This window comes from Triticum dicoccoides, chromosome 5B (genome assembly GCF_002162155.2).
Source record: "Triticum dicoccoides isolate Atlit2015 ecotype Zavitan chromosome 5B, WEW_v2.0, whole genome shotgun sequence".
NCBI classification, from domain to species: Eukaryota; Viridiplantae; Streptophyta; class Magnoliopsida; order Poales; family Poaceae; genus Triticum; species Triticum dicoccoides.
The window spans coordinates 588,820,920-588,845,020 of NC_041389.1; the positions used below are offsets into that span (position 1 = coordinate 588,820,920).

The 24,101-nt window shown below is 45.3% G+C and overlaps 4 protein-coding genes and 1 non-coding gene across 5 annotated transcripts; 2 read left to right on the forward strand and 3 right to left on the reverse strand.

Moving 5' to 3' along the window:
- Positions 1-306: 306 nt before the first annotated feature.
- Positions 307-10,982, reverse strand: LOC119311827 (serine/threonine-protein kinase TOUSLED-like). Its single transcript, XM_037587539.1, has 16 exons — positions 10,361-10,982; positions 10,013-10,102; positions 9,685-9,891; positions 8,749-8,799; positions 8,077-8,184; positions 7,950-7,994; positions 7,604-7,716; positions 7,229-7,295; positions 6,599-6,668; positions 6,249-6,346; positions 5,993-6,172; positions 4,070-4,280; positions 2,863-3,127; positions 2,441-2,495; positions 1,134-1,295; positions 307-844 (listed from the first exon to the last, which is right to left on the reverse strand). Exons 1-16 carry the CDS (start codon positions 10,574-10,576, stop codon positions 749-751), a joined length of 2,034 nt encoding a protein of 677 aa, XP_037443436.1. The 5' UTR covers positions 10,577-10,982; the 3' UTR covers positions 307-748.
- Positions 10,983-11,172: 190 nt separating this feature from the next.
- On the forward strand, positions 11,173-13,059 carry LOC119311828 (EEF1A lysine methyltransferase 1-like). Its single transcript, XM_037587540.1, has 3 exons — positions 11,173-11,732; positions 11,833-11,914; positions 12,665-13,059. The coding sequence occupies exons 1-3, from the start codon at positions 11,229-11,231 to the stop codon at positions 12,826-12,828; spliced, it is 750 nt and encodes a 249-aa protein (XP_037443437.1). The 5' UTR covers positions 11,173-11,228; the 3' UTR covers positions 12,829-13,059.
- A 15-nt stretch (positions 13,060-13,074) lies between these two features.
- On the reverse strand, positions 13,075-14,329 carry LOC119310213 (universal stress protein PHOS34-like; the record flags this gene model as incomplete). Its single annotated transcript, XM_037586031.1, has 3 exons — positions 13,075-13,466; positions 13,569-13,794; positions 13,882-14,329. Coding segments are annotated over 3 exons (768 nt in total), but the record flags the coding sequence as incomplete, so codon positions are not given.
- Positions 14,330-22,102: 7,773 nt separating this feature from the next.
- On the reverse strand, positions 22,103-23,843 carry LOC119311830 (universal stress protein PHOS34-like). The gene is made up of 3 exons (XM_037587541.1): positions 23,569-23,843; positions 23,233-23,458; positions 22,103-22,292 (listed from the first exon to the last, which is right to left on the reverse strand). Exons 1-3 carry the CDS (start codon positions 23,795-23,797, stop codon positions 22,199-22,201), a joined length of 549 nt encoding a protein of 182 aa, XP_037443438.1. The 5' UTR covers positions 23,798-23,843; the 3' UTR covers positions 22,103-22,198.
- On the forward strand, positions 22,784-22,980 carry LOC119313145. The gene has a single exon (XR_005151531.1). It is a non-coding gene; the product is annotated as a U2 spliceosomal RNA (small nuclear RNA).
- Positions 23,844-24,101: the final 258 nt, after the last annotated feature.

A 24,101-nucleotide genomic window follows, 5' to 3' on the forward strand; every position in this document is an offset into this window, starting at 1 on the left:
GTCAAGAGTAAGCGAGCGAATGATTTTAGAGGAAAATAAAAACCCTGTTGGGATCAAGTGAAACCCATGCTTTATTATAGTGAGATAAAGGGAGAGCAGCTGTGTTGGTCCATAGGTATTTTGGTCAGTAACATGGCAAACGAGATTCAAGCTGAAGCGCTGGCATTTTTGAGCAGTTCGAATTCCTAGTGGCAAAACTTAGTGGGACATAACCAGTGACATATAAATGATAAAAACCCTTCAGTTAATGGTTGGACTTTGACCGGAATAAGGAGGTCCAATAAACCCTAACTGAGGAAGCAGTTGTTGATCAAAGCTTTCAACTGACCACACCCAATTTAGACAACCGAGATAGAACGAACATATCCGGGCGGACATAGTGCATCACAAAGGTTTTTGTGAACATCGACGGTTCCCATCTCTGATGAATGTGTGTTTGGCAGAGCCCAGTCCCTCGTGGACCGTACGAATAAATACAGCCTTTAAAGGAACCATCAGCAGGGTCGCTAGCAAAAACAAACATCCCATTACGCAAGGAGGGGCGGCACAAGAGCATCAAGAGAAGTGCATGCCCCTCAAAACCGATGCCCTACTTCCTCTAAACTGAAAAGAGCAGACATTGGGTCATCGCAGTTTACGAGACCAACCCGAAATGTACAATATGTACAGTTACACCATTTGGGAGTGGCTGCCCAACCTCCAAAAAATCCTTCGTCTTGTAGTGTAGTCATGCCCAGACGTGCAGTGTCTACCTCTTTGCATAAGAGAGATAAGGATCTTGAGCTATTGACAGAACGTCTGGCCTCTCCGATTGATTGTATGTCAAGCAACGGCGTATCAGTTCCTGCATAAGTTGGAAGTAAAAGGTCACAAATTGACTCACAAGAGATGGGAGCAATAATGCTTCGCATTAATACAACAGAAGTTTGATGTGTGGTTATTTGTATTCCAAGATCAAAATATTTCCAAACTAGCAACATTCCCTTGCACAATTCATGGCAATCTACAGAACAAACTTGAAACCAAACTCGTGGTCTCCTGTCACATGTACATAATCTAGCAAGGGAATAACTAGAACTACAAGTGATGGCTCAGAAGGTGAAATATGCCATATGAACAAACAGGAAGCATACCTTTGCTTCGTTTGATACAGTTGGCTTCGAAGGGAATTCCACCTTGCGTGCGTTGATAATTGTATCTTCTCGAAGTATTCTCTCTTGGGTCTGGTCATGGCCAAAAGGACGCCTCCCATATAGCATCTGATAAAACATCACACCGGCTGACCAAACATCCACCTGCATAAATGCAACAACAAGTTTACACACCAATCAGAATGAAGCTACAGTTACCATAACTGGGTATTTAAATCAGAAGTTTGGGAAGCTAAAAACTTGAAGAGGGTTAACTAGGGATCATGTCCCCAATTTTGTCCAAAAATGCATATCTGCCCGACCACTTCCCCCTCTCAGTGTCACCTTTCACTTCCCAGTTCAGACCTACTGTTGCATCCTCCCACGGACCACCCATGGATGGGCACCTCCACCACTGTTTGCCGGAGCCATACTCCGCAACCCCGCCCTCCGCAGCAACCCCCAGCTAACTCTATCACTGACAATCGGCATATCAATCCACTGACCGCCAGCAGACCAGTATCCTCATCACGTCTGGTGACCCAATTACCCAGCCTCCCAACAGCCAAAGATTCCATGTCGCTGAGTCGAGTTCGATCCCAGGGCCCTATGTCGACATAGCACCCGTCATGGCGACAAATAGGCTTTGAGGGAAAATAAGAATAGACAATATTTATATGGCAGAAAATTATGCCCCGGCATCAAATTCCAACCTTATGTGCCAATTAGGACCAACAGGAATCCCTGAGCCAGCCCATTAGGTCCAACAGCCTGGCCTATATGACCCAACAGAAACCCTAGCAGCTCTAAATCATCACTCACAGCCTCTCCCACCCAGCTCCCTTGTACGGTGCCACCTAGCTAGATCTCTCCCCTTATATGTTCCTACCATGTCACCCCTATCTGCCTTCTTTTTCCCAACAACCAACCCCACCCCTACCGCCGGTCCAGCTGCCGTGTGGAGATTCAGCAACCCCCAAATCAGTGAGCTTCGGCAAGCTCCAGCAACTGCCCCGTCTGCGTCTCCTCTGTCTGCAAGCAAATCGGCCACGCCAGCAGCGCCCTCTCTCTCTAGTGGACTCTTGCTCACTCCAAATCCAAAGTTTTCTCCCATTCTTGTGCAAAACGCAAGATGCAAACACTTGTATCAGGAAGGACGTTCTAAAATATGTAGCAGGTGAACATGCATCCCTGGCAGCTGAGGGCATATTTAAAGCAAATATATCCCTGGTGACTCAACTTTGCACTAACTTTATTTTGGGATGGCGGGAGTACATTAGAAGGTAAAACATGCTGGCAAATATCAGTACCTTAGATGAAATAAATGGTGTTCTGCTGAGATCAAAGCATTCTGGTGGAAGATACCTGGAGAAGGAAGAAAAAAATTAAAGCAGAAAAGGAAGAAAGAATTTTTAAAACAGAAATATCTGTCATTAAGAAATAACATTGGTGCAGCAGACACAATAACATGAACAAGAATTAAATGTATAATCCAACCTGCTTACATAGTGTACTCCCTCCGATCCATATTACTTGTCGCTCAAACGGATAGACGCACTAGATACATCCGTTTGAGCGACAAGTAATATGGATCTGAGGGAGCATTTATTTTGAAGGTTATACAATTGTACACAGGTACAGCAAATCAATGGCGGCAACTAAAACATTCCACAGAAACATGATCTGGCCTCGTAAAAATCAACTGGGAAAGTGAATGCACTCAGTCGCTCACCAATAGGTTCCAGCTCCCTGAGAAGTGAGTTCCATTCCCTGAGACCCAACGTCATCCTCCACTATCTTGCTAAGGCCAAAGTCTGTGACTTTCGTAACACCAACTTCGTCGAAGAGGACGTTGCCTGGTTTGAGGTCATAGTGGATGATCTTTTGAGCCTTTTTGTTAAGATAAACAAGGCCCTGAAATACTTGAACAATTATGATTCTTGCTTCCTTTTCTGGAAGAATTGGCGTTGCTTTAAGGACTGCATCGAGATCCTTGCCTAGGTAAAAGATGAGCAAGGAGATAACATTATTAGATGCCACAACCTCCTAATATGAGAGTTCTAGATTTCAGTAGTAAAATCATTATGAATAACTACTGTAAAACTAGAATGGACTGTGCGCCTACCGAGAAGAGAACAGCAGAAACGTAGAAACTTCAATCTACTATATGAGACATGATCTATCATGTTTCGATATCTATGCACTGAAGCCAAGGTCATTGGGTCAATGCCATGCTCAGCAACTACAAATGACCACTTCAGCCTCCATTAGATATCACTAGAATTGCTAATAATCTAGCTCAAATTCCATGGCATCATCAAAGCATTATGTATTCTTTTTGCGCAGTGATCAAATATGACAGTTTTCCATACCTCTTAAGCTCATAATGTGGTATGGGTGATCCATATGTTACAAGATTATAAATGGCAATGTGGACTGTAACTGTAAGAAACCATGACCAAATCACTGGAAGCATGGTTTAGATGTCCCTTTTAGTTCCTTATATCGCTGTCTACTCCAGGACACCTAGAGGCAACTATGACTAAATAGTAAAAACTGGAATAAGTTTAATGACGTAAGAGTTCATCATAGATATATGTATCTGGGTTACACCATGCATGCCTGGCACAAAACCTAACTAGCATTTTCTGTATTACTCCCTCCGTTTCTAATTAAGATGTTTTAGATATTGCAATATGGAGTACATACAGATTAAAATGAGCGAATATACACACTAAAACGTGTCTAGACGCATACGAATCTGAGACAATAGAGAAAAACTAAAACATCTTATATTTAGGAACGGAGGGAGTACAAAACTAAAGGAAACATGAGGCAATGGGCATCATCAGGGTGACATAAGACTCCAAGCAAAACAAAAATGACAGAACCAAATTTAGACAGTCAAAATGTCAAAGAAATTTAAGAAATCATTATACCGCTGCAATATTCTAGGACAGTGCAGAATGTGTTGTGATCAATCTCGAATATGTCCCATAGCCTGACAATGTTTGTATGCACCAGAGTCTTATGGATATTATATTCACGAATCGCATGCCGTATGTAGCTTTGCTTTTTCTCCTCACTCCACTGAGCATTCAAACCATGAAGCTTACAGGCCACGTACTTGTATTCCACCAAGTCAAAAGCCTGCACAGAGGAACAGTTGCATGTTACTATTTGTGGTGTCACCAAACTCCAAATTTCTACAGATCAGATGTGAATGCTATATCAAAACACATTGAAATGACGTCACAAAAGGAAGGCTAAAAACTAGGTAATATTCTGGCAACAAAATTAATACAACATCGAAGCTGGTACAAGATGGTATACCCTGCATTTATTTATAACACAACACCTTACATTTTTCAACATAAGAGGAACATAAGGACCTGTGCGCTTCACGGGAAAAGTTTAGGAAACTTGAAAGGAATCGTTTCCTACAGGTTTTTTCACTGTAGCTGTGTTCAGAGCACAGGAATCGCTGCTTTCCAATCCTTTGTAAAGTTTTCTAGGCCTTTACTTTTGAAGAAAACCAAGAATCCACTCCCAGATCTTTTTTTCTGCTTTGGCCCAAGGCAGAGCACCTCAACCATACACATTGGGACCAACATCAAGTTCAGAATGAGATGGATAAGTGCATGGTGGGGCCCATTAACCTAAACTCTCAACCAGCATGTTAGTTTTTTTACATAGAAAAAATCATCGGGTGTGACCAACTTATCTAGATTCCCTGTACTCCATTTTCCTGCATTCCGAACACCTACGCCGTTCCTACATGGTCTATGTATTCCTGTGTTTGACCCCGTGTTTCCTTTTCTTTTCCCTCATTTCCTCCCAATCCTTTGGTTTTCCTCCCTTAGATCCGAACAAGGCCTAAGTTGCCACAGGCAAGGATCAGAAAATGAAGGTTATAGTTGTGGTACGAAGCACCTTTGCAAGGCTTGGACGGCACCGTGATAGAATTTCAGTAGAGTAAATAGCAGCTCAGTAGGAGGTCGATGGATAGGGAGGAGATAGAAAAGAGTGTAGAAATTAGAGAAATATCTCATTGTTGGCATGCTTTTATAGCATTGCCTGATACACAGACTGGGCCAACTAACAACTTCCTAAAAAGAATCAGACTCATCTTAACTCACCTAATTCTTCCCTTCCCTAATTGAATTAACCTACCTAAATTATTCCTTCCCTAACCAACTACAGACTAGGACCTGATAGGCAGCTGGAAACTGAATCCAGTTCTCAGCCACTTGCACTGGCTCCTGCCACATTGCACCTGGTGTACTGACTTCCCCATGTAACATAAGCCAAAGAACATTCAATGCCAGATGTGTTGCTCCAATGTTTCCATATAGATTCACCTACTCCCTCCGCTCACTATTAAAAGATGTTCTAACTTTTTTCTGATTCGGATGTATATAGAAGCATTTTAGTGTGTTTGTTCATTCATTTCAGTTTGTATGTACTCCCCGTAAAGAAATATAAGAGCATCTACATCACTAAAGTAGTGATCTAAACGCTCTTATATTTCTTTACAGAAGTAGTAGTTTATATTAAAATATCCAAAACATCTTATATTTGTGAACAGAGGGAGTACTATTTAAATACCAGGTTTGCATACTTCTTTCTTATCCTTTTAAGCCCATTTTGGATAGGCCAGGATCCCAGCCTTCCTGTCCACCCAAAATGAAGCTATTGATAGGAGCATATATAGAGACAAATCTAAAATAATGATGGTAACGTTGAGCACCTCTTTTACCTTATTAACGCAGAATGCATTTGTATTTCAAGATGGATTATCGATAAACAATGGTTCAGAGCCTCCTTTTAAAAAGAAATATATAACTGAAGAAAGAATATACCTTGTACACCTCACTAAACCCTCCCTTTCCAAGAAGATTTAACAGAGCATATCGATGGTGAAGAATTTGAAAGTTATTAAAGCGGGATCCATCCTCATCTCTGAGACGCTTCATTTCACGTATAAGCCTACCCTTTTCCAATTCATATCGATCTCTTTCTCGCAGATACTGTTCTTCCTCCTGCAATTCAATTGTGGAAAGTAGGTTAAGAGGGGAAGAGGGTGTATTTAATAACCAAGTAAAGGAAACCACTCACCCGCTTGATACTTGTTAACCGAGATTTACATATCTCATCCTGTAAGAGGAAATCTTCCTCGGACATGCTATTTTCAGCATCACTCCCGTCACCCTTATCTACACAATAGCAGACCATCAAGCAGTGAGTGTAGAACAGTGACAACAAAAGTATCATGTGTGTTTGTTTATCTCTTGCTTGTGTGAAAGAGTTTTTCCTCGTATAAAATAATGAACTTAAGTTATATACCCATACATCAAATCTTCTTCAATGTGCAAGATAGTTCAATCAGCAACTTATAAAGAATTTGAGTTAGCACAATATTTGTTTTTGAGCTAGCACAATATTTGTTTCTAAAGAGTAGCTCTTACCAGATGATTGTCTTTTCTTTAGAGACTTACGATGTCTTTCAACAGCCTCTTTAGTTTCCAGCAATGATTTCTACATAGAGGTCCAACATACATGAGCAATTCAACAAAGGGATGGTATGTTAATGTGACTGTCAAGAACTGGAATTATATAGATGAGAGCAAAACATGTAAAAGACCAGAGCTGCAAGTTACGCAATGTGCCTTAATAGACAAAGCTTATGAAATGTAAACTACATGTCCAAGCCAAGCCAGATCAATAAAAATAAAGTATGAACAACAAAGTTTCCCTTTTGAACATGATGCTCAACTAAACAAGATCAAGATGTCCTATAAGATGCTAGGATGGTAATGACTTAAGAGCATCAGGTAAAAAAAACAAGATCTGGGTGACCTGCACATATATCATCAAAATCGCGAACAAGACAAAATGAAATAGAAGTTGTCTAATAAGAGCATCAGGTATGCCTTCTGAAGTAAAGCTGTTAATGGTTGGGTATCAGCAACTGGACAGGTCACCCAGATCACAATTCCACAGTAAGTTCTTAACATTATGATCAGCTTTTACAATGGAATATACTATGCCTAATAGTCTATTGAAATAAACAGATCTACGGAGCGGCAGAAACTCACAAGATGCGCATTAAGGTCCTTTATTGCCTGGCCATCCTCCCATGTTTCAGATATGACAGTCCCAGCTCTGAGTTATGACAAAGAACAGTCAAAGAAAAGGTTGCAATAAATGGTCCATACCCAAAACAGGAAATAGAAGTGAGAAAAACATCCAAACTGCAGAGAAGTTGCCAATACTAGAAAGCATACTGAATATATGAAGTAACTGACAGGTCATGCCACTAAGCCTATTTCTGGAAGACAATATCGCAGCATACATGCCAGTATAACAACGACCCATATACAAAGTATTATTCTTTAGGTAATAGGAAATCCAGACATATCCTTCCTTTATTCCTCATTAAGTGTTTGAAACTCGGATCATTGAGAGATTACCTCATAACACCAATGTTCCCGAGTCTGAAAGATTCCTGCTTTAACTTCATCCGTGCTTCTTGCCTTTCTGCTTTTGATACTGCTATGAGCAGATCAGACAGGACCTTCATTTGCTGTATCAATGAGAATAGACACGTAAGCATATATGCTGCATAATTATAATAATGGCTATTACTTCAGGATCTCTGCATATACAAGAAGCGAGTTGTTTCCTTCATTTGTCAATAATGATAGGCTTAAGTGGTAAGTTCCAAACCTTCAGAACAAAAATGGTCCAATCTATAAATAACAATGAAGGGTAGCTAAAACATATGGTTGGTAATAAAAAATGGTTTCTAAATGACACCTTTGATTTCTTTTGTTGATCTTGATCCTTGAAATCCTTCAATTCCTGGCAGAATAATGCAAAGGCAACAAGTCAGTGACCTAGGGAAGTCGGGATCAAAGAAAGCTTGCAGTGAGTATATCCTTACCTTAGCTAACCTATCACTAAGTTGGCGATACTCCGTTGCTTCTTGACGCGATTTGTTAAGCTCCTCCTCCAAAAATGCAACTTTACCACGTAACAGTGATAATTCTTCCTATTCAATTGGGAGTGCTTAAGATTTAAATTTGAAAATGAAAGAAAGTATCCTAGAACATGTTTGTATGGTACACTATACTTCGTATCTCAGATTGACTGATTCCCTGTGAGATATGGCTTGTCCAGTACAGTATTCACCAAAGCTGCACATGCTTTCACAACGATATCTTAACGACATCATATTACTTTATGTAGTTAAGTTGCCTATAGGTGCTAGACTCGGACAGAAGTACTGAACCAAACAGAAACACTTTTCCGTGAAGGAAAGGGCCTGGATGCATATATGAAAGCCATAAAAAATATACTTATTTAGTTAAGATGCTTAGATGCTAAACTCAAGTGGAAGTATTGAACTAACAGAGACACTTTTTCTTGAAGGAAAGGTCCTGGATGCATGTACGAACACCCTCAGAAGTATTTTCAAGTGTATGTACAAGCTAAGCCCACACACATTCGGAAGCAGGCAGGAAATGGTATGTAAGGAAAATAAAAGGATGCATTAGCATTATCAAACCAAGATGTGTGCATCTCATTGGAAGTGGTGCAAATAAATAAGTCTTACGTGTAAAGCAGTCCTGTCATCATTCCCAGGTAGAACACTTGTTCGGGAATCCTGTGGAGTAAATGGTATGTAAGCTGGTAATTTAGCAGATAAGGAAATAGCGTACTGGTATTGTATACATATGTGTATGAGATTACAACAAATGAAGCCCTCAAATGCGTCGATATCGCCAAGCCTTGTATCACTTGATCACGGAATGTACAGTCCTTTAGGAGATTATCATAGAGCCAAGGATTGCAGCCATTTAATCAATTTTATTCCAGTCTACAAGATTACCAGATCCCTGGTGAAGTGATGATGGAGTGATGCCCTAATGTGGAATTTTAATATGTTATGCAACATGAACCTTATTTGTCAATATAAGTTGCATCAGTTAGTAAAACTCAATTGCTGAAGTGCTTATTGTGCGATGTGGCCTATTTCAGCAATTCGCACCCCAACTGAGCAAAAATATAATGGCTCTATTTCAACATTCTCCAATTGATATATTTTATCCGCATCGGAGAAGCTAGTTGTTCTTTATCATTGATACACCCTGTTCAAGAATTCATCCGATTAACCAGTTAATTTGCCGATTAATCCCTACTCCTAGGGTCACCGAGTAGCTGATTAATTGATTAACTTGCCGACTAACCTGCTGATTAGTCTATTAATCCCCTACTCGCCAGCCAACCAAGCAGCTACCAGTTATGGATTTCCTCAACAATGTTAATACATCTAATAATTTGATCAATACCAAACTAAGCTGTAGGAATTTCTACACTGTGATAATTATTTTTTGCATCGATCAATGGCCTTAAAAGGGTTCTTCCAGAAGAGCGCAGGCAATGACGTGATCTATTCAAGTGCAAGATAGTCATTACCCACCACTGCCCGTTGATGGGTTAAAAGCTAGAAGATCGGTCAAGATCTTGAGAATAAAATTGCACAGCATACCATGTTGTTTAATTTGTCATGTTGACCATTTGATGCAGTTACTGAGGAAGCCGAAGTATGGCGTGTTTGATCAACCGTCTTTGAGCCACGCCCTCGGCCTGTTCCACCACGTCCCCTTCCACGGCCTTGCTTTTTTCTGCTTGGGTTTTCCGAAGGCAGTCGTGCGTCCGCGACATCTAATACTTTTGCTGCCGCATTAGCTGATCCCTGGAATTCACAATCATGAAAGAGTGCACCAGACAGAATTTTTACTACAAGGAACGGAAAGCAAGTGCAGAATAGAACTGTCCGTGTTTAATTCTAGTCAATTAATGTTAGAAGATCACACCTCAAAATTTCCAAGAGCTAGGCCGTGGTCATCGTCCGGGGATCTCGGACGCTTCAGTGTGTTCTTCTGTATCAAGAACTCCTCGCCATTCTGGTGAGCAAATACAGCAAACATTAGTCTAGGTTAGATGAAATGAAATTAGGAATGGGAATATCAGTAACCTGTAATTAGCTACAATACAGGTTTACCAATAGAGACATTACAAATAGTTCTAACCAGGATGATTGCAGCAGCATAGGTAATATACAGGCAAGGTAATCGAAGGTAGATAAACATTATGTTTATGTAATACTAGAGCAGTAAAAGGGGAGGAGAAAGAACAGAGGGAGTAGGAGGTTTAGGGCTGACATCATCATCCGAAGAGGAGGAGGACTCGGGCAGCTCCTCCTGGTCCATGAAGGTGGGGGCCGAGGCGGCGGAGACCACCGGGTGGTGCGGCGGCGACGGGGGCGGCACCGAGACGGCCTTGCCGGCCATGCGCGCCTCGAGCTTGGCGAGCTTGGACGAGGACGGGTTGGAATTCGACGAGAGGTGCTGCACTATGTCCTCCCCCGCGGCCGACATTGCCGCCGCCTGCTCCCAGACCAAACCGGATCGGGCCGTGCCGCGCCCCCCGAAGCTTCCACGAGAAGCAACCGCCGCGCCGGTCAGCGCCCCCTCCTCACCGCACGGAGCAGGCGCGTCCAAGGCGAGCTCGCGGGTCGATCTGCCGTGGTCGCGCGCGGGACGGGAGCCGGCGAGCGGAGGGCGAGCGCGAATGCTACCTCGGGAAGCGAGCGGCCAACGCAGCAACCGCCGCCCTTCTCCTCCCTCGGCCCGGTGGCTCGCTGGCCGCCGCGGCGCGCACTGAGGACGGCGCCGCCGGGAGGAGGACGGGAGATGCGGAGGCGATTGGGGTTTCGCAGCTCGCCCGACCGGGAACGGAGGCGCAGGCAGGCGCACCACCTCCCCCCTCGCTTCCCTCACAGTCCCCCCCTGCGATTCCATTGCCACTCTCTGCTTTTATTTTCCCCTGCTCCCGCTCCACTGGGCCCCGACGTCTCGGCCCGCATCAACCGAGGCCCCGACGTCTCGGCCCGCGTCCACCGAGGCCCCGACGTCTCGGCCCGCGTCCACCGAGGCCCAGAAACCGGCCCTGAGCCGACTGTGTTTGCTCCGTGAGAGCTTCCCTGGCGCGCCGCCTCCTCTCCAGCTCGGCAAGAGAGCAGAGAAAACTATGGCGGGCGGCGCGGAGGAGGAGGGGAGACCGGGGCGGGAGGCCGGGGAGGAGGAGGAGGAAGACGACGACGAGCGGCCGCAGCTGAGCGCGGCGGCGGCGGGGGCGCTGCGGGAGTTCCTGGAGGAGCAGCGACGGCAGGAGCGGGACGAAGGGGAAAAGGGGGAAGGAGAAGGGGTGGAGCTGGTCGCGGAGGACTGGCGGCTGAGCCAGTTCTGGTACGACGAGGGCACCGCGCGGGGGCTGGCCGAGGAGGTCGCCCGCCTCGCCTCCGGCCTGCCTGCCGGCGGCGCCGGTGCCGCCGTGGCCTGCGTCGCCTGCCCCACGCTCTACGCCTACCTCCGGAAGAGCAGCCCGGATGTGCCCGCGCGGCTGCTCGAGTACGACGAGCGGTTCGGGCAGTACGGCGACGACTTCGCCTTCTACGACTACAACCAGCCGGAGGCGCTGCCGCCCGCCATGAAGCACGCCTTCAGCATCGTCGTCGCGGACCCTCCTTACCTGGTATGCTTTCCACCATAGATTGCCTCCTTTGATTTATACTTCGTTCTTGAGCACAGAAATCCAGATTTGATTGAATTGTGGTGATTCGTTGTTGGTGCAGAGTCAGGAGTGCTTGGAGAAGGTTGCCAAGACGGTCTCCTTCCTCGCGCAGCCTGAAGGCTCATTCCTGCTGTTACTCACAGGTAATTCAAGTCAACTGAACCCTTGGATCAGCGTCGTCTTGGATCTAACTAGAATCCGATGCATCTGTTCTTGCTTGATAGTACTTCATGGCATTGTAAAAGGGGTGCCGATTGTATGTGCTTCCGGGTTGGATTTTGTTTTGCAATCAATGGAAAACAGTATGATTTCGGGTATCACCTATTACTATCAACAATCCATGCTATTACTTCTCACAAGACTTTTAACATTCGTCGTACCAGGAGAATAGCCATAGGCGTTCGTAGGTTGGGGGTGTGGTTGTCAACAAACCAAACCCACTTTGCTTTGTAACACGACCTATGTGAAACTCCTCTTTATCAATGCAATGATACACAAAGCTTTTGTGTATTCATGGGGAAAAAAGCTTGAACAGTCCGTATTACATCTCGGTAGATCGAGTGTAGTTGCAACTTGCAAGTACTGTGGCATTTTAGCACAACTTCAGCAGTTTATTTTCATCTTTCGAAACCTTACATGATGTGCCTCTTCTTGTATGCAAATGGTCTCTCTTAAAAATTGTATGCAATCGTATACTTACGTGTGTTAGCATCAGAATGTGTAATCCTCACTAGTTTACAATTTAAGAACCCGTGATGCCTCGTAAGCGTGATTGTAACTTTGCTGGGAACATTACTAGTGTTGTTCTGTGAGATAACAATGTGTACCGAAATTTGTCTTTCCGAATAATTCGTTTGTTCTCTAATGCATATGACTTCAACTTCTTCTGCCAGGCGAAGTTCAGAAGGACCACGCGCTGGAGCTCCTAAACGTGCGCCCCTGCGGTTTCAAGCCCCAGCACTCGAACAAACTGGGGAATGTGTTCCGGCTGTTCACGAACTATGACCCGGTGGACAGACTTGGTGGCTGGGATCGGAGCGATGGCGCCTCCATTTAGCCTTCTGAGGAGGCTGCCTGTGGCGCTTGTCGAGATGGGACAGCGATGTTCGTCCTATGGATACTCTCGCATGATGCATCTTTCAGTCTGGTAAACACGAATTTAGCACGTAACATTTTTGTTTGATACATATGTGTACTCTCACGTATTAGGTGAACCAGATTCTTCGCAATTGTAATCTACCTGTTTTGAGCCCCCATTGCCTTGAAGGGGCACCACGGTTCGTCACAACGTTACCACTTTCCTGGGACAACTACACGATTGAGATTGAACTTCTGAACATGCTACATACACATGATGGAGCCTACCGAACATACTACACGGCTATACACGGGAGCTCCATCGCTACATCTTTATTGGAAGCACAAGTCGCTAACAAGCCAGTGCTACTAGTACTACTCCGTCCGTTCGGAATTACTTGTCTCGAAAATGGATGTATCTAGAACTAAAATACGTCTAGATACATCTATTTCCGTGACAAGTAATTCCGAACGGAGGGAGTAGTTGACAAACGAGCCAAAAAGGTAGCCTGTGTAGAGCTTCTTCACTTGTGGTGCGCCTTGTTGGGTGGCTTGACGATGAGAACGGGGCAACACGCGTGATGGGCGAGGTAGTCGCTCACGCTGCCTAGCAACGCCCTGCACAGAGTCACAAAAACACGATTGATTTAGCACAGCCGCTCACGTCAGTCGGTAGTGATAGCTCGATGTGGAAGGCCATGGCGATGGGCGCGTACGTACCTCTTGACCATGCCGAGGCCGCGGCTGCCGAGGACGAGCAGGTCGGCGCGCATGTCCTCCACGGCCTGGCAGATGGCCTCCTTGGGGTCGCCCTCCACCACCGCCGCCGTGGCGCTCGCCTGCTTCTGCCTGCACACGTCCAGCGCGCGGGCCACCGCCTTCCGCGAGTTCTCCTCCTGCGCCCTCCTCATGGAGTCCAACGCCGTGGGCGGGGCGTAGGCCAGGCCTGCTACGGCACGATCGCGTCACGCACAAAAAGTGTGTCAGGGAGGAGTTCACGCGGTTGGTGCGCGCGCGAGATTGTGCACCGTACCGTGGGCGGCGCCGGGGTAGGCGAAGTGGTCGACGCGGTGCTGGGCGTGGACGACGACGACGGACGCGCCGGGGTAGGCGAAGTGGTCGACGCGGTGCTGGGCGTGGACGACGACGACGGACGCGCCGGGGTAGGCGAAGTGGTCGACGCGGTGCTGGGCGTGGACGACGACGACGGACGCGCCGGGGTAGGCGAAGTGGTCGACGCGGTGCTGGGCGTGGACGACGACGACGGACGCGCCGGGGTAGGCGAAGTGGTCGACGCGGTGCTGGGCGTGGACGACGACGACGGACGCGCCGGGGTAGGCGAAGTGGTCGACGCGGTGCTGGGCGTGGACGACGACGACGGACGCGCCGGGGTAGGCGAAGTGGTCGACGCGGTGCTGGGCGTGGACGACGACGACGGACGCGCCGGGGTAGGCGAAGTGGTCGACGCGGTGCTGGGCGTGGACCACACACACTCTCTCCCCCCTCCCTCTTCCTCACTCTCTCCCTCTCTCTCTCTAACACACACACATAGCCTATTTTCCCCGCCAATAAGACTTACTCAATTGGCATGGGCTTTTTAAAAACTTACTTATTGCGTATATAAACATAATGCATGTCAAATTTCAGATGTGTAGAAAAATTGAATTCCACTTTAATTGCAATGTATTTAGATAAAAAATGTAATTCAATGACCTATACTGACTCATCTGATGCACAAAATAAAATAAAGTGTAAGAATATACAACAGTTTTGCACGGACTACATACGGAGCAAATAGTTTAACATGTCATATATTTGGAGTGTTAAATACTTCAAACAAAAGGCAAACAAGCCATCGCGTTTGACCACATAGATTAAAATATCTGAACCATAAATTTCACATATTAACATATGAGATTTAAAAAGGTAGCGTTACTTATAAATATTACCATGTATAAATAGTTTAACATGTCACATATCATTCTGAAAAAAATACAGATAGATCAATGCCTTTCTATTAAAAAACTTAGTTGCGTAATACGACAACCACAAGGTTTTGGTAACCATCTTATGGTAGACTAAAAAAAGAACCCAAATAAAAAAAGAAGACCCTAAGGAAGAGTCCAATCAAAACACATGTGATTATGTTCAATACCAAAAAGAGAAGTCAGACTCCTGCTTCTTTCTTATAACTTACTCAGCTCTCTAAAAGAAAACTTTATGTACTTAGATTGGAAAATAGATTTGTAGTATACATATCAAAAAAAGCTTGGCAAAGATCAATTGATCTAGATTACAATGGTTGAGATCTAAAGTCTAATAATAGTTATGTACCATGTAATTTTTTGGAAGTTAAAAACAAAGAATTTAGTTTTGGTTCTTCGCCTTCTGGGCAAAGGCCGTGACGCAAGACCCTTAGGTTCTTGTCGCTAGTCCTGGCCTTCTCCTCCCTGAGCCAAGCAAAGGAAGCAAGCAAACGAACCGAGCGATGCAGCGTTGAGCTACACAGGAAGAGCAAGTCAGGGGAGGAAATCCAAAGCAGATCAAAGCACAAAATCAGTAAATAAGCCATCCATCTCACTGGTCCTGTCTACAAAAGCAATTTTCCTCATATCCCAGGTTGGCAACCAATTTGTTCCACATACCAACACGAACCTCAAGCCAGAGCCTAAGATACTAATGTAAGATCTATGAAATAATTAGAGGAAATGGACATTGTAGGTTTTAAATAATGCGGCCTAGTTTGGCAACGACGTTTTTTCAAAACCATGGTATTCCAAAACCTAAGTATTTCAATACATGGGCAATAAATACTTCAGTTTCTAAAAGTCATAGTTTGTCTCAGTTTTGATAAAACTGCCGAGGTGTTTGGCAAGTGACTGTTTTTCTCAGATTTCTTTGATTTGCATCGACTGTTACGTTGTTGCATGCATATTCAGCTACACTCAGGGATCAGCTTGTACTCAACCTTGCACGAGCATGTTCTCCTAGATGCTAGGATCTGTAGTAGAGTTATCTCTTGTGATCCATCAAAGACCGTGATAACACATGCGCTGAAGGTCGACGTTTGCAGCTCGTGTATGTGTACGTCCAGCTAGCTATCGATTTATGCATCACTGGTTGATGGCCAGAAGTTGGACACAAGAGAGACCAAGCAGCCAGCACTTTCTTGGTTTTAAAAAAAAGAGGGCATGGCCTCTTTTTTATATACAACAAAATTACCACAGTTTTAGAGATACCATGGTTTGTCGAACTGCAGTATTTTTTTCATCCAAACGACTCAAAGTATTGAATACCAAAGTTTTCTCGAAAACCACAGTATTTCTAAAAAACCACAAAAATACTTTGGCTTCCAAACGCACCCTAAATTGCATGGGTAAACTCAGGAGCGTGTATTATTTTTTCTTGATATTCCTCAAAATTAAATTCACCTGTTGTACTTCAAAATAGGTGTGTCCCTGAACTAAGAGATACAAAATAAGGCATCAATTTGAGAAATCCAAACGATGAGGATGAGCCATCTAGCATAACACAAACACACACAGAGAGAGAGAGAGAAGAAACGGAAAGCATGAAGGAAGAAAAGTGAATATAAATCACACATTCAGTTATGTTTACTATACTGCAATAAATCATACACCCACATAAGACCCAAAAAAACCTACACTGTAAGCAACAATGCTAGATACAAAATAAAATGGATATACTGCATAATTTCTCATGTTTGAAGGTGCCACCTCCATTAGTAATGACAAATATGAACTTTACATGAATTAAATAGGATAATTGTTTATTGAGATTATTCCATCTATGCCCTCAATTCCTTAGTTGTGCTCAGTTTTCCCCACTCGCTCATTTTGCCTTGGTTTTGAGCAACTTTTCAGGGGCAAAAGTGAGGAAAATGTGAAGGTAAAATTTTTGAGTCATGGGGAAAAGTGAGTAAAAAGTTAACGAATGGGGAAAAGTGAGCACAACTAAGTGACAAGGGGCATAGATTTAAATAACCCTTGTTTATTTGCTTCACTTCAACCTATGTAGAAATATAATGACTACTTCTTGTAATTAATCTAAATGGTTCCAATAAATTAATATTTAAGGTTGACTACATGGAAAGTTGTATTTGAAATACATCCATAAGGAAGTTGACTAAAAGGTGAACAATGTACTAAAAAATATCATTAAAAGTTAAGACTTGCAGGTCAATACATATCATTAAAATCTCTAAGATGTATGTTATAACCTACTGGTAGATTTTGAGATTAAAGGGAGATTAAGAGCATATGCCATTCTGTTTCAATACCAGTAAATTTCGATAATGGCTTACAATCCAGTCAGGATATACATGCATATGAAGGCATCTACTTGCTGAACAAGATGTTGTCTGCAAGACTGCAATCAAAACATTGTGTCTCTCACTTAGTCTTTGCATATTAGTGAAGAATATACAATCTGCAATCAAAATATTGTATCTCAGCCTTTTGTAGGCAGCATCTAAGATTTTGTAAGCTCTGATAGTAAAAGACCAACGAGTGCCAGAGTTGAAACATAGAAGAATCTTACTTGGGCATGATGCCATCAGGTTCTATGCCAAGATCGAGGTAGTAGAGCTCCCTCAATCTCTCTTGCCAAGCCCTTCCTCTGACCATCAATAGAACAGTCACTCTCGCTTGCCCTGCTTTTGAAATCTCCTTCTGCGCCGCCGCAGATCAGTTGGCAGCATAGGCCGAGCTCTCCCATGTATCATCACATTGAACAAAATACGCATCTATGCTTACTTCTCTTGTATCATCACAACGTATGCTATAAATTTGCTTGTGTCCTCGTCATAAATCTGAATCCTGCACAATATGAAAAAGAAAGAAAGTCAGATTTGTTAATACAACATAATGATAGTTCTTTGGAAACACGTACTACGTCGAAACTGACCATGATAGTACGGATGTCATGTGGATGGACGTATTTGTCCAGGAATAACCAGGAAGAGTACTCAGAGCTCGACAACCCACCGGAGAGAACAGTACACCCTACTTTAAACGTAGTTTCATGGTTATGGCCGAGGCACATGTCGCCGCGGTGGTTGATATTGCAGCAGTACCTGAGTCTGGCTTCAAAATTCAAAGAACATGGCGCCGTCGACAACATCCAAGGATGCAGTGAGAGCACGGAGACCGCTCTGCCAAACGGGTTCAACGCCATGTTCAGCAGGAACAGGTACTACCGGCCTCTGGCACGGGTCGAGAAGGCTTTGAAGCCGTCACAGAGCTGGACCTCGACGCACACCCAGGCCCGAAGCTCAGTCGTGCACGACCACCCGTGCACGTCGGCGAAGTGGTCCAGGAGCGCCGCCGTGGAGCAAGCGAAACCGCAGTCCGCCTGCGGGCAATAGCACGACAACCTGAGGGGACGCCTTGAGGTGGTGGTGGAGGGGGGTGGTCGTAGTAGGCCGGCGTGGCGGTGCAGCAGTGGGCGGCGTTGGCGCACGGCACCTGGATGGACTCCATTAGCCTCTCCAGTGCGATGTTCCAGTTATAGCCGCTGGTCAACCGGACGTGATACACATGGCACCTCCTTGCAGCCATCATCTTGTCACGGCACCGCGAGCATATGGTATGACCGAAGCCACACTGCACCCGAGCAGAAATGACGTTCCAGTGTTATTGGTACACAAACTTGTGATGGATCAGCCTAGCATGAACGACGAGCGTACGCACTTGGAAGACTGGTGGCTTGAGAGGGAGGTAGCAGATGCCGTAGTTGAGGGTATCGGCGTCATCCACTATCACAGTATCATGTTTGCAAGCGCCATGCGCTTCGCTGCCGGCTCCATCGTACCTGGAACCCGAGATGGTCGTCGTTCTTGTTCTTCTTCTCTTTTTTTTCCCTCTGGAAATACTAACCACATATCTTCCCTCTTCGGTGGTCTTGGGCCAACACCTTGAATCTGGAGGTGTCGCGGGCGCTCCTCCTGATGCCACAAACCCTCGCCGCCGACTGCCTCACACGGATGGCCGTCCTGTCCTGCATCCTGCCTTGTACCGCAACACCGACACCGGCACCACCGATCCCCGTTCCCGGCGCCACCCTGCCATCGCAAATTAAATAGGTACATAAATGCTTTCATGATGAGGTTTATTTGTCATGATAGGTATATGCACGTGTGTTGCATCGGGCGTTAATTTTTTTAAGCGACAGGGGAACATATGGGCACACATCATGATGCAAGTCAAATAACAAAAAGAAGATTATGTTTAGGTTATGAAGCATAGAACTTCTGACAACTTTGTCCTAAGATATACTAAAGCCAAAGAATATCATAGAGGGAAATCAAATTATCTGAACGACATGATGTTATTTCACAAGTTAAATGTACATTTAAAATTTAAAATTTCCAATTGGTTATCTTTACATGTAAATAAAAAGGTGGGAGTCAATATTACAATACGCTTACCAAAAATGTTCCTCTACGAAAAATTATCATGAAGAATCACCTGCCAAGAATAAAAACTGAGAGCAAGTCTGCAAAATAACAAATTGTTAACAATATGTTCAGTAATATAAATCTCACTGTTCTTGCACACCCTTGAGACTTGAGAGCATACCATTTTTTCCCTTCAGACTGTACTCTCGTCTATGAATAGAAAGAGAAAACCATAGAAACTAAATTCAAGTCTGCAGAATAACACAAAGCATCACTCACAGTTCAGTACCATGTGAATGGAGACATATCATACCATCCTTTTTACCTTCTGACTGCACTTCTATTTGTGAGAATTCCAGTAAGTAGATGGGCAATTTAGCAAAATACAACCATTGGAATATGGAAGCCGTATAAACTGAATAATGTAGATAATATCACATGTGCATTATTGGCCTCTAAGATAGAACAAAAGTGAATACTACCCAAAACAACACACAAATCTGACTGACACTTTTAAAATTTCATATCTCTCCTATACTACCTAATAAATTCAAGTTGTATACACCTTTTCCAATTGCACAAAAATTTAATTCAGCTTCTAAAATCTGCAATAGCCCCATAATTCAAAACAGTCTGCAATACCCCCATTACTAACTCTAGTTCAGCAAATCCCTGAGGAAGAGTCATTGGTGAGGATGGACTAACTCCGCCATATACCATAACTATTCTCAACTACCATATCCAGAAAAAATATTGTTAATTTGACAGGATACCAAAATTGAGTTACAAATAGAAATAACAAAAGTAAAATATCAAGCATAAGTAGTCTATTCAGAGGAATCATTCCCAAAAGCAATTTTGAGCCGAACACCAGAGCACAGCAAGTTGTGACAACTCACATCCCAAATGATAGCAGATTTATTTAAACTGCCAGTGGCATCACAGTACAAATGTTAAAACCAATAGCATCACACAGGAACACTGTACAGTCAGCTAATGCATGCATACCTGCCGGTAACCTTGCTGCCATCACCGCTCACACTCCTCTGTGTGTCCTTCATTGTCATCTTTCCTTCGATCTAATGCTTCGGCAACTCCAACAACACGTTGCTGCTCCAAGAAATCAGTGAATACCATAGAGAGGGGCGTACTTGGATCCTAAACTCCAAGCAAACAATTAATTAAGATCCCTTGCACACACACAGAGAGAGAGAGAGAGAGAGAGAGATCAGGGTATCCTAGGGTGAGGGATGAGAGAATCTGACCTACGGAGCGCGGCGCCAGCTGTGTGTCGCCGACTCGCCACTGCCACTGCAGAGATAACACGACCATCGCCGCAAGACGCAGAATCTATCGGAGCTCGCTCGCTCAGAACCGGCGAGGAACGCCGCCGCTAAGAACTTGGAGTTCAAGCCCCGCCACTGGACCTCCTCCCGCGCCTCCTAGATCATCTCCACACCGTCCCCTAAATAGGATCCGACTCCTACTCGCCTCCTCAGCCGGATCTGGCCGGAGATCGCCGTCGCCGCGCCCGGCGGTGCGCAGCAGCGTGGCGGTGGGTGGTGGGGCACTGGAGGCGACGCACTGGAGGTGGGGGGTGGCGCGCAACAACGTGGTGGCGGGTGGCGGCGCACTGGAGGCGTGGAAGGGGTCGTGCGGGTGGGGGCTTCTTTTTTTATTTTCTCTCTTCGTTAGGAATATATTGCGTACTTTATTAGTATGGAAGGAGATCGGTGGGAGAAATAAATCGGAGAGGGAGGTGATTTGTTTGGAAGGTGATCTTCTGTATATGGTATTATTTTTGAATTCTTAATTATCAAATATTTACATGATTAAATTGAATTGACACCTGCCAGATCGAGCATGAATAAATGGAAGAAGTATCAGACATGATTCGGTTTTAAGTGTGAAGAAAAAAATTAACGTGGGGTGGTGGTGGGAGGTGAGATGAAAATAAAGCGGAGGAAAAAACCGGTGAATAAGAAACTAACGTCGATAGGGAGGTGGGAGGAGGGACGAAAAAAACCCAGACGAAAGTGGGAGGAGAGACGAAATAAAACCAGTGAAAAATAACCGGCGGACTATTCACCAACTGCTCCATTAGGAGTAGAGATAGACAGAGGCGAAACTTTTGCATCCATTTAAAAAGAAATATGCTTAGAGTTTAGGGATGACGGTGACACCTCTAAGGAAGGAGTAAGGAATGAGTAATGACGATGGCGCATGCGTACCGTTTCGACGAGACCCTTTTTGAAGTGGTGTGTATGGGATATATTGTGTGTGCCGCTTAGCGTTTGTGACGGTTTTTTGCTCGGTTTTCTAGAATTAACTAGGCAACTGGTTTTCGCCCGATTTTTCCTAATTAATCGAGCAGCTCTTTTCTTTGCTCGGTTTTCTAGAATTAACTAGGCAACTGGTTTTCGCCCGATTTTTCCTAATTAATCGAGCAGCTCTTTTCTTCTTAATGAATGCAGGAATCCTGCCATTTCGAAGAAGAAAACATGCTTGTTTGAAAAAAATCATGCTTGCTTAGTAACGCTTCGACGATCATTCATGCTCTGCATTATGAATAGGAATTCTGAATAGTTTTTTAGAGCGAATTCTGGAGCATTTGTCTTCAATAGATCTTGCATTGGCCGTGTATTAGGTGAACCGAACTCTTGGAGATGTGCCTGTTTCTCAGCAGCATCAGCGCACTCTGCATTTCAAGGAACAGGACGTCCATGGCAAATTGGCAATGTATGCATCGGAACAGCTGCACTTTAACAGCTGCACTTACCAAGATTAAACTTTTCAACAAGTGCCTGCGGCCAAACAACAGTTTATTCACTACTTTCTATGTACACAGAGCACTGCACATGAGCTCCATCACATCTTTATTGGAAGCACGATGCACTTTAGACATTCAGTCGACAGCAGCAGAGTTGGAGCTTCACTTGTGGTGCGCTTTGTTGGGCGGCTTGACGATGAGAACGGGGCAGCACGCGTGGTGGGCGAGGTAGTCGCTCACGCTGCCCAGCAACGCCCTGCAACACACCACCAGCACAGTGTCAAGGCGTGGCTTGATGATCAATGGAATTCTACATGACTACTGTCTCGATAATAAAGGTTTGCTCTCATAGCAAAGAAACATGAAAAACTACAAAACAACTGTGTGTTTTATTAGATTTTTTTAGCCATTTTATCCTGAGAAAAAAACTACTAGTATTGCATATCTTTCAGCCATGCATTTCAATATACTACCAGGATAAAATGGGAAGGCGCAAAGAGAAAAGCAGAAGAGGAGGCAAGCTGCAAGGGGAAACGAAAAAGGAACAGGAATAGTATAGCCCATGACGTGGCTCGGTAAGGCCTGCTACGGGCTCTCAGTTTCGGCCCAAACAAGCAGCGGGTTCAGGTGGCTGGTATTGCGGGATATCAGAAGTGAAGCTAGCACGTTTAGTACCACATCGCGGACGGAGAAGCAGCGCAGAGGAAGGATGGCTATAAAAGCAGACCTAGCTGAACACTGCAACTCATACCTTTCTCGGCCTTTTGGCTAAGATCAAGTGTAGTATCTGTTCTTATCAGTTTAATATCTGATATGTGGACCAAGTGTTCACAACGATATTAAATTTATTTTTTGTGGGAGAGAGTCCATCACGGTAGCTTGCTGCCGGGGCTCTCACGTGTCGCCCAGTCGTTGCACTATTGCCTGGGCTTGGCGCACCCCAACCAAATCAAAGAATTAAAGTTTTGAAATTGGGGGAAATTAAGTATTGCAATTTTGAAATTGGGGGTAGTTCAGTATATTTTGCAATGCAAGTTTCTTTTACATTGAAGAAAGAGCTAAGCTAGTTCAGCGCACATTGTTTGAAAACGGCAGAAATCTTGAGGATCTTAGGTTTTGCCAGTTTAGTGTTTATTCTGCACTACAAGATGATATCTAAGATGCTCACGCGTGGTAAACTTACACGTAGTACGTACCTCTTGATCATGCCGAGGCCGCGGCTGCCGAGGACGAGGAGGTCGGCGTGCATGTCCTCCACGGCGCGGCAGATGGCCTCCTTGGCGTCGCCCTCCACCACCGCCGCCGTGGCGCTCGCCTGCTTCTGCCTGCAGAGGTCGAGCGCGACGGACACGACTCGCCGGGAGTTCTCCTCGTGCGTCTTCCTCACGGAGTCCACCGCCGTGGGCGGGACGTACTGTAGGCCTGCTTCCGCATGCACAAGCTCGGTCAGTTAGCATGAGCGTGTCATGTGGGTATAGTATGCGTACGCGTGTGAGCTAGTCAGCTAGCTTGTTGTACGGGACAGGCGGTACCGTGCCCGGCGACGGGGTAGGCGAAGTGGTCGGCGTGATGCTGGACGTGGAGGACGACGACGGACGCGCCGGGGTGGGGCCGGACGACGTTGTCGAGCGCCCACGACAGCGCGTGCAGGCTCTCCTCGCTCGCGTCCACCGCAGCCACCACCTTCATCGTCGCGCCCTCCGCGCCTCCAGCTCCGGCGCCGGTCGCCATGGCCGCGGCCTCGGCGCTCACCTCCTCCATGACGATGCCTTCACTCACTCGAAGTAAGACCAGTACTGACACTCTGAGTGACACAGCCTCGAGCGAGCACATCGACTGTTGGCTTGGCTCCTAAATATATCAGCACCAACGGGTGGTAATAAACGCGGCGTTTGGCTGTGTTGGGCGGCGGCACGACATGGGATAGGCACGGCGGGTTTCAACTCGTAGCTCGGTGCGGTGCGGTGCGTAGATATCTTGTCTTCGTTGCGCGTGGCAGCCATGTCCACGGCAGCGGCCTCCAGGCGAGGTGGCGACACCTGCCGCTCCTCCGGTTCCGGTGCGC

What these genes read in the sequence shown, in the direction of transcription:
- LOC119311828 (XM_037587540.1), top strand. Translation starts at nt 11,229, where the DNA reads ATGGCGGGCGGCGCGGAGGAGGAGGGGAGACCGGGGCGGGAGGCCGGG. An exon ending in TCGCGGACCCTCCTTACCTG is followed by an intron (nt 11,733 to 11,832) that starts GTATGCTTTCCA and finishes TTGTTGGTGCAG; the next exon opens with AGTCAGGAGTGCTTGGAGAA. An exon ending in ATTCCTGCTGTTACTCACAG is followed by an intron (nt 11,915 to 12,664) that starts GTAATTCAAGTC and finishes TTCTTCTGCCAG; the next exon opens with GCGAAGTTCAGAAGGACCAC.
- LOC119311827 (XM_037587539.1), bottom strand. Translation starts at nt 10,576, where the DNA reads ATGTCGGCCGCGGGGGAGGACATAGTGCAGCACCTCTCGTCGAATTCC. An exon ending in CCTCCTCTTCGGATGATGAT is followed by an intron (nt 10,103 to 10,360) that starts GTCAGCCCTAAA and finishes TTTGCTCACCAG; the next exon opens with AATGGCGAGGAGTTCTTGAT. An exon ending in GGGAACATTGGTGTTATGAG is followed by an intron (nt 7,296 to 7,603) that starts GTAATCTCTCAA and finishes GTCATAACTCAG; the next exon opens with AGCTGGGACTGTCATATCTG.
- LOC119311830 (XM_037587541.1), bottom strand. Translation starts at nt 23,797, where the DNA reads ATGGAGGAGGTGAGCGCCGAGGCCGCGGCCATGGCGACCGGCGCCGGA. An exon ending in CTACCCCGTCGCCGGGCACG is followed by an intron (nt 23,459 to 23,568) that starts GTACCGCCTGTC and finishes ATGCGGAAGCAG; the next exon opens with GCCTACAGTACGTCCCGCCC. An exon ending in GGCCTCGGCATGATCAAGAG is followed by an intron (nt 22,293 to 23,232) that starts GTACGTACTACG and finishes GGTGTGTTGCAG; the next exon opens with GGCGTTGCTGGGCAGCGTGA.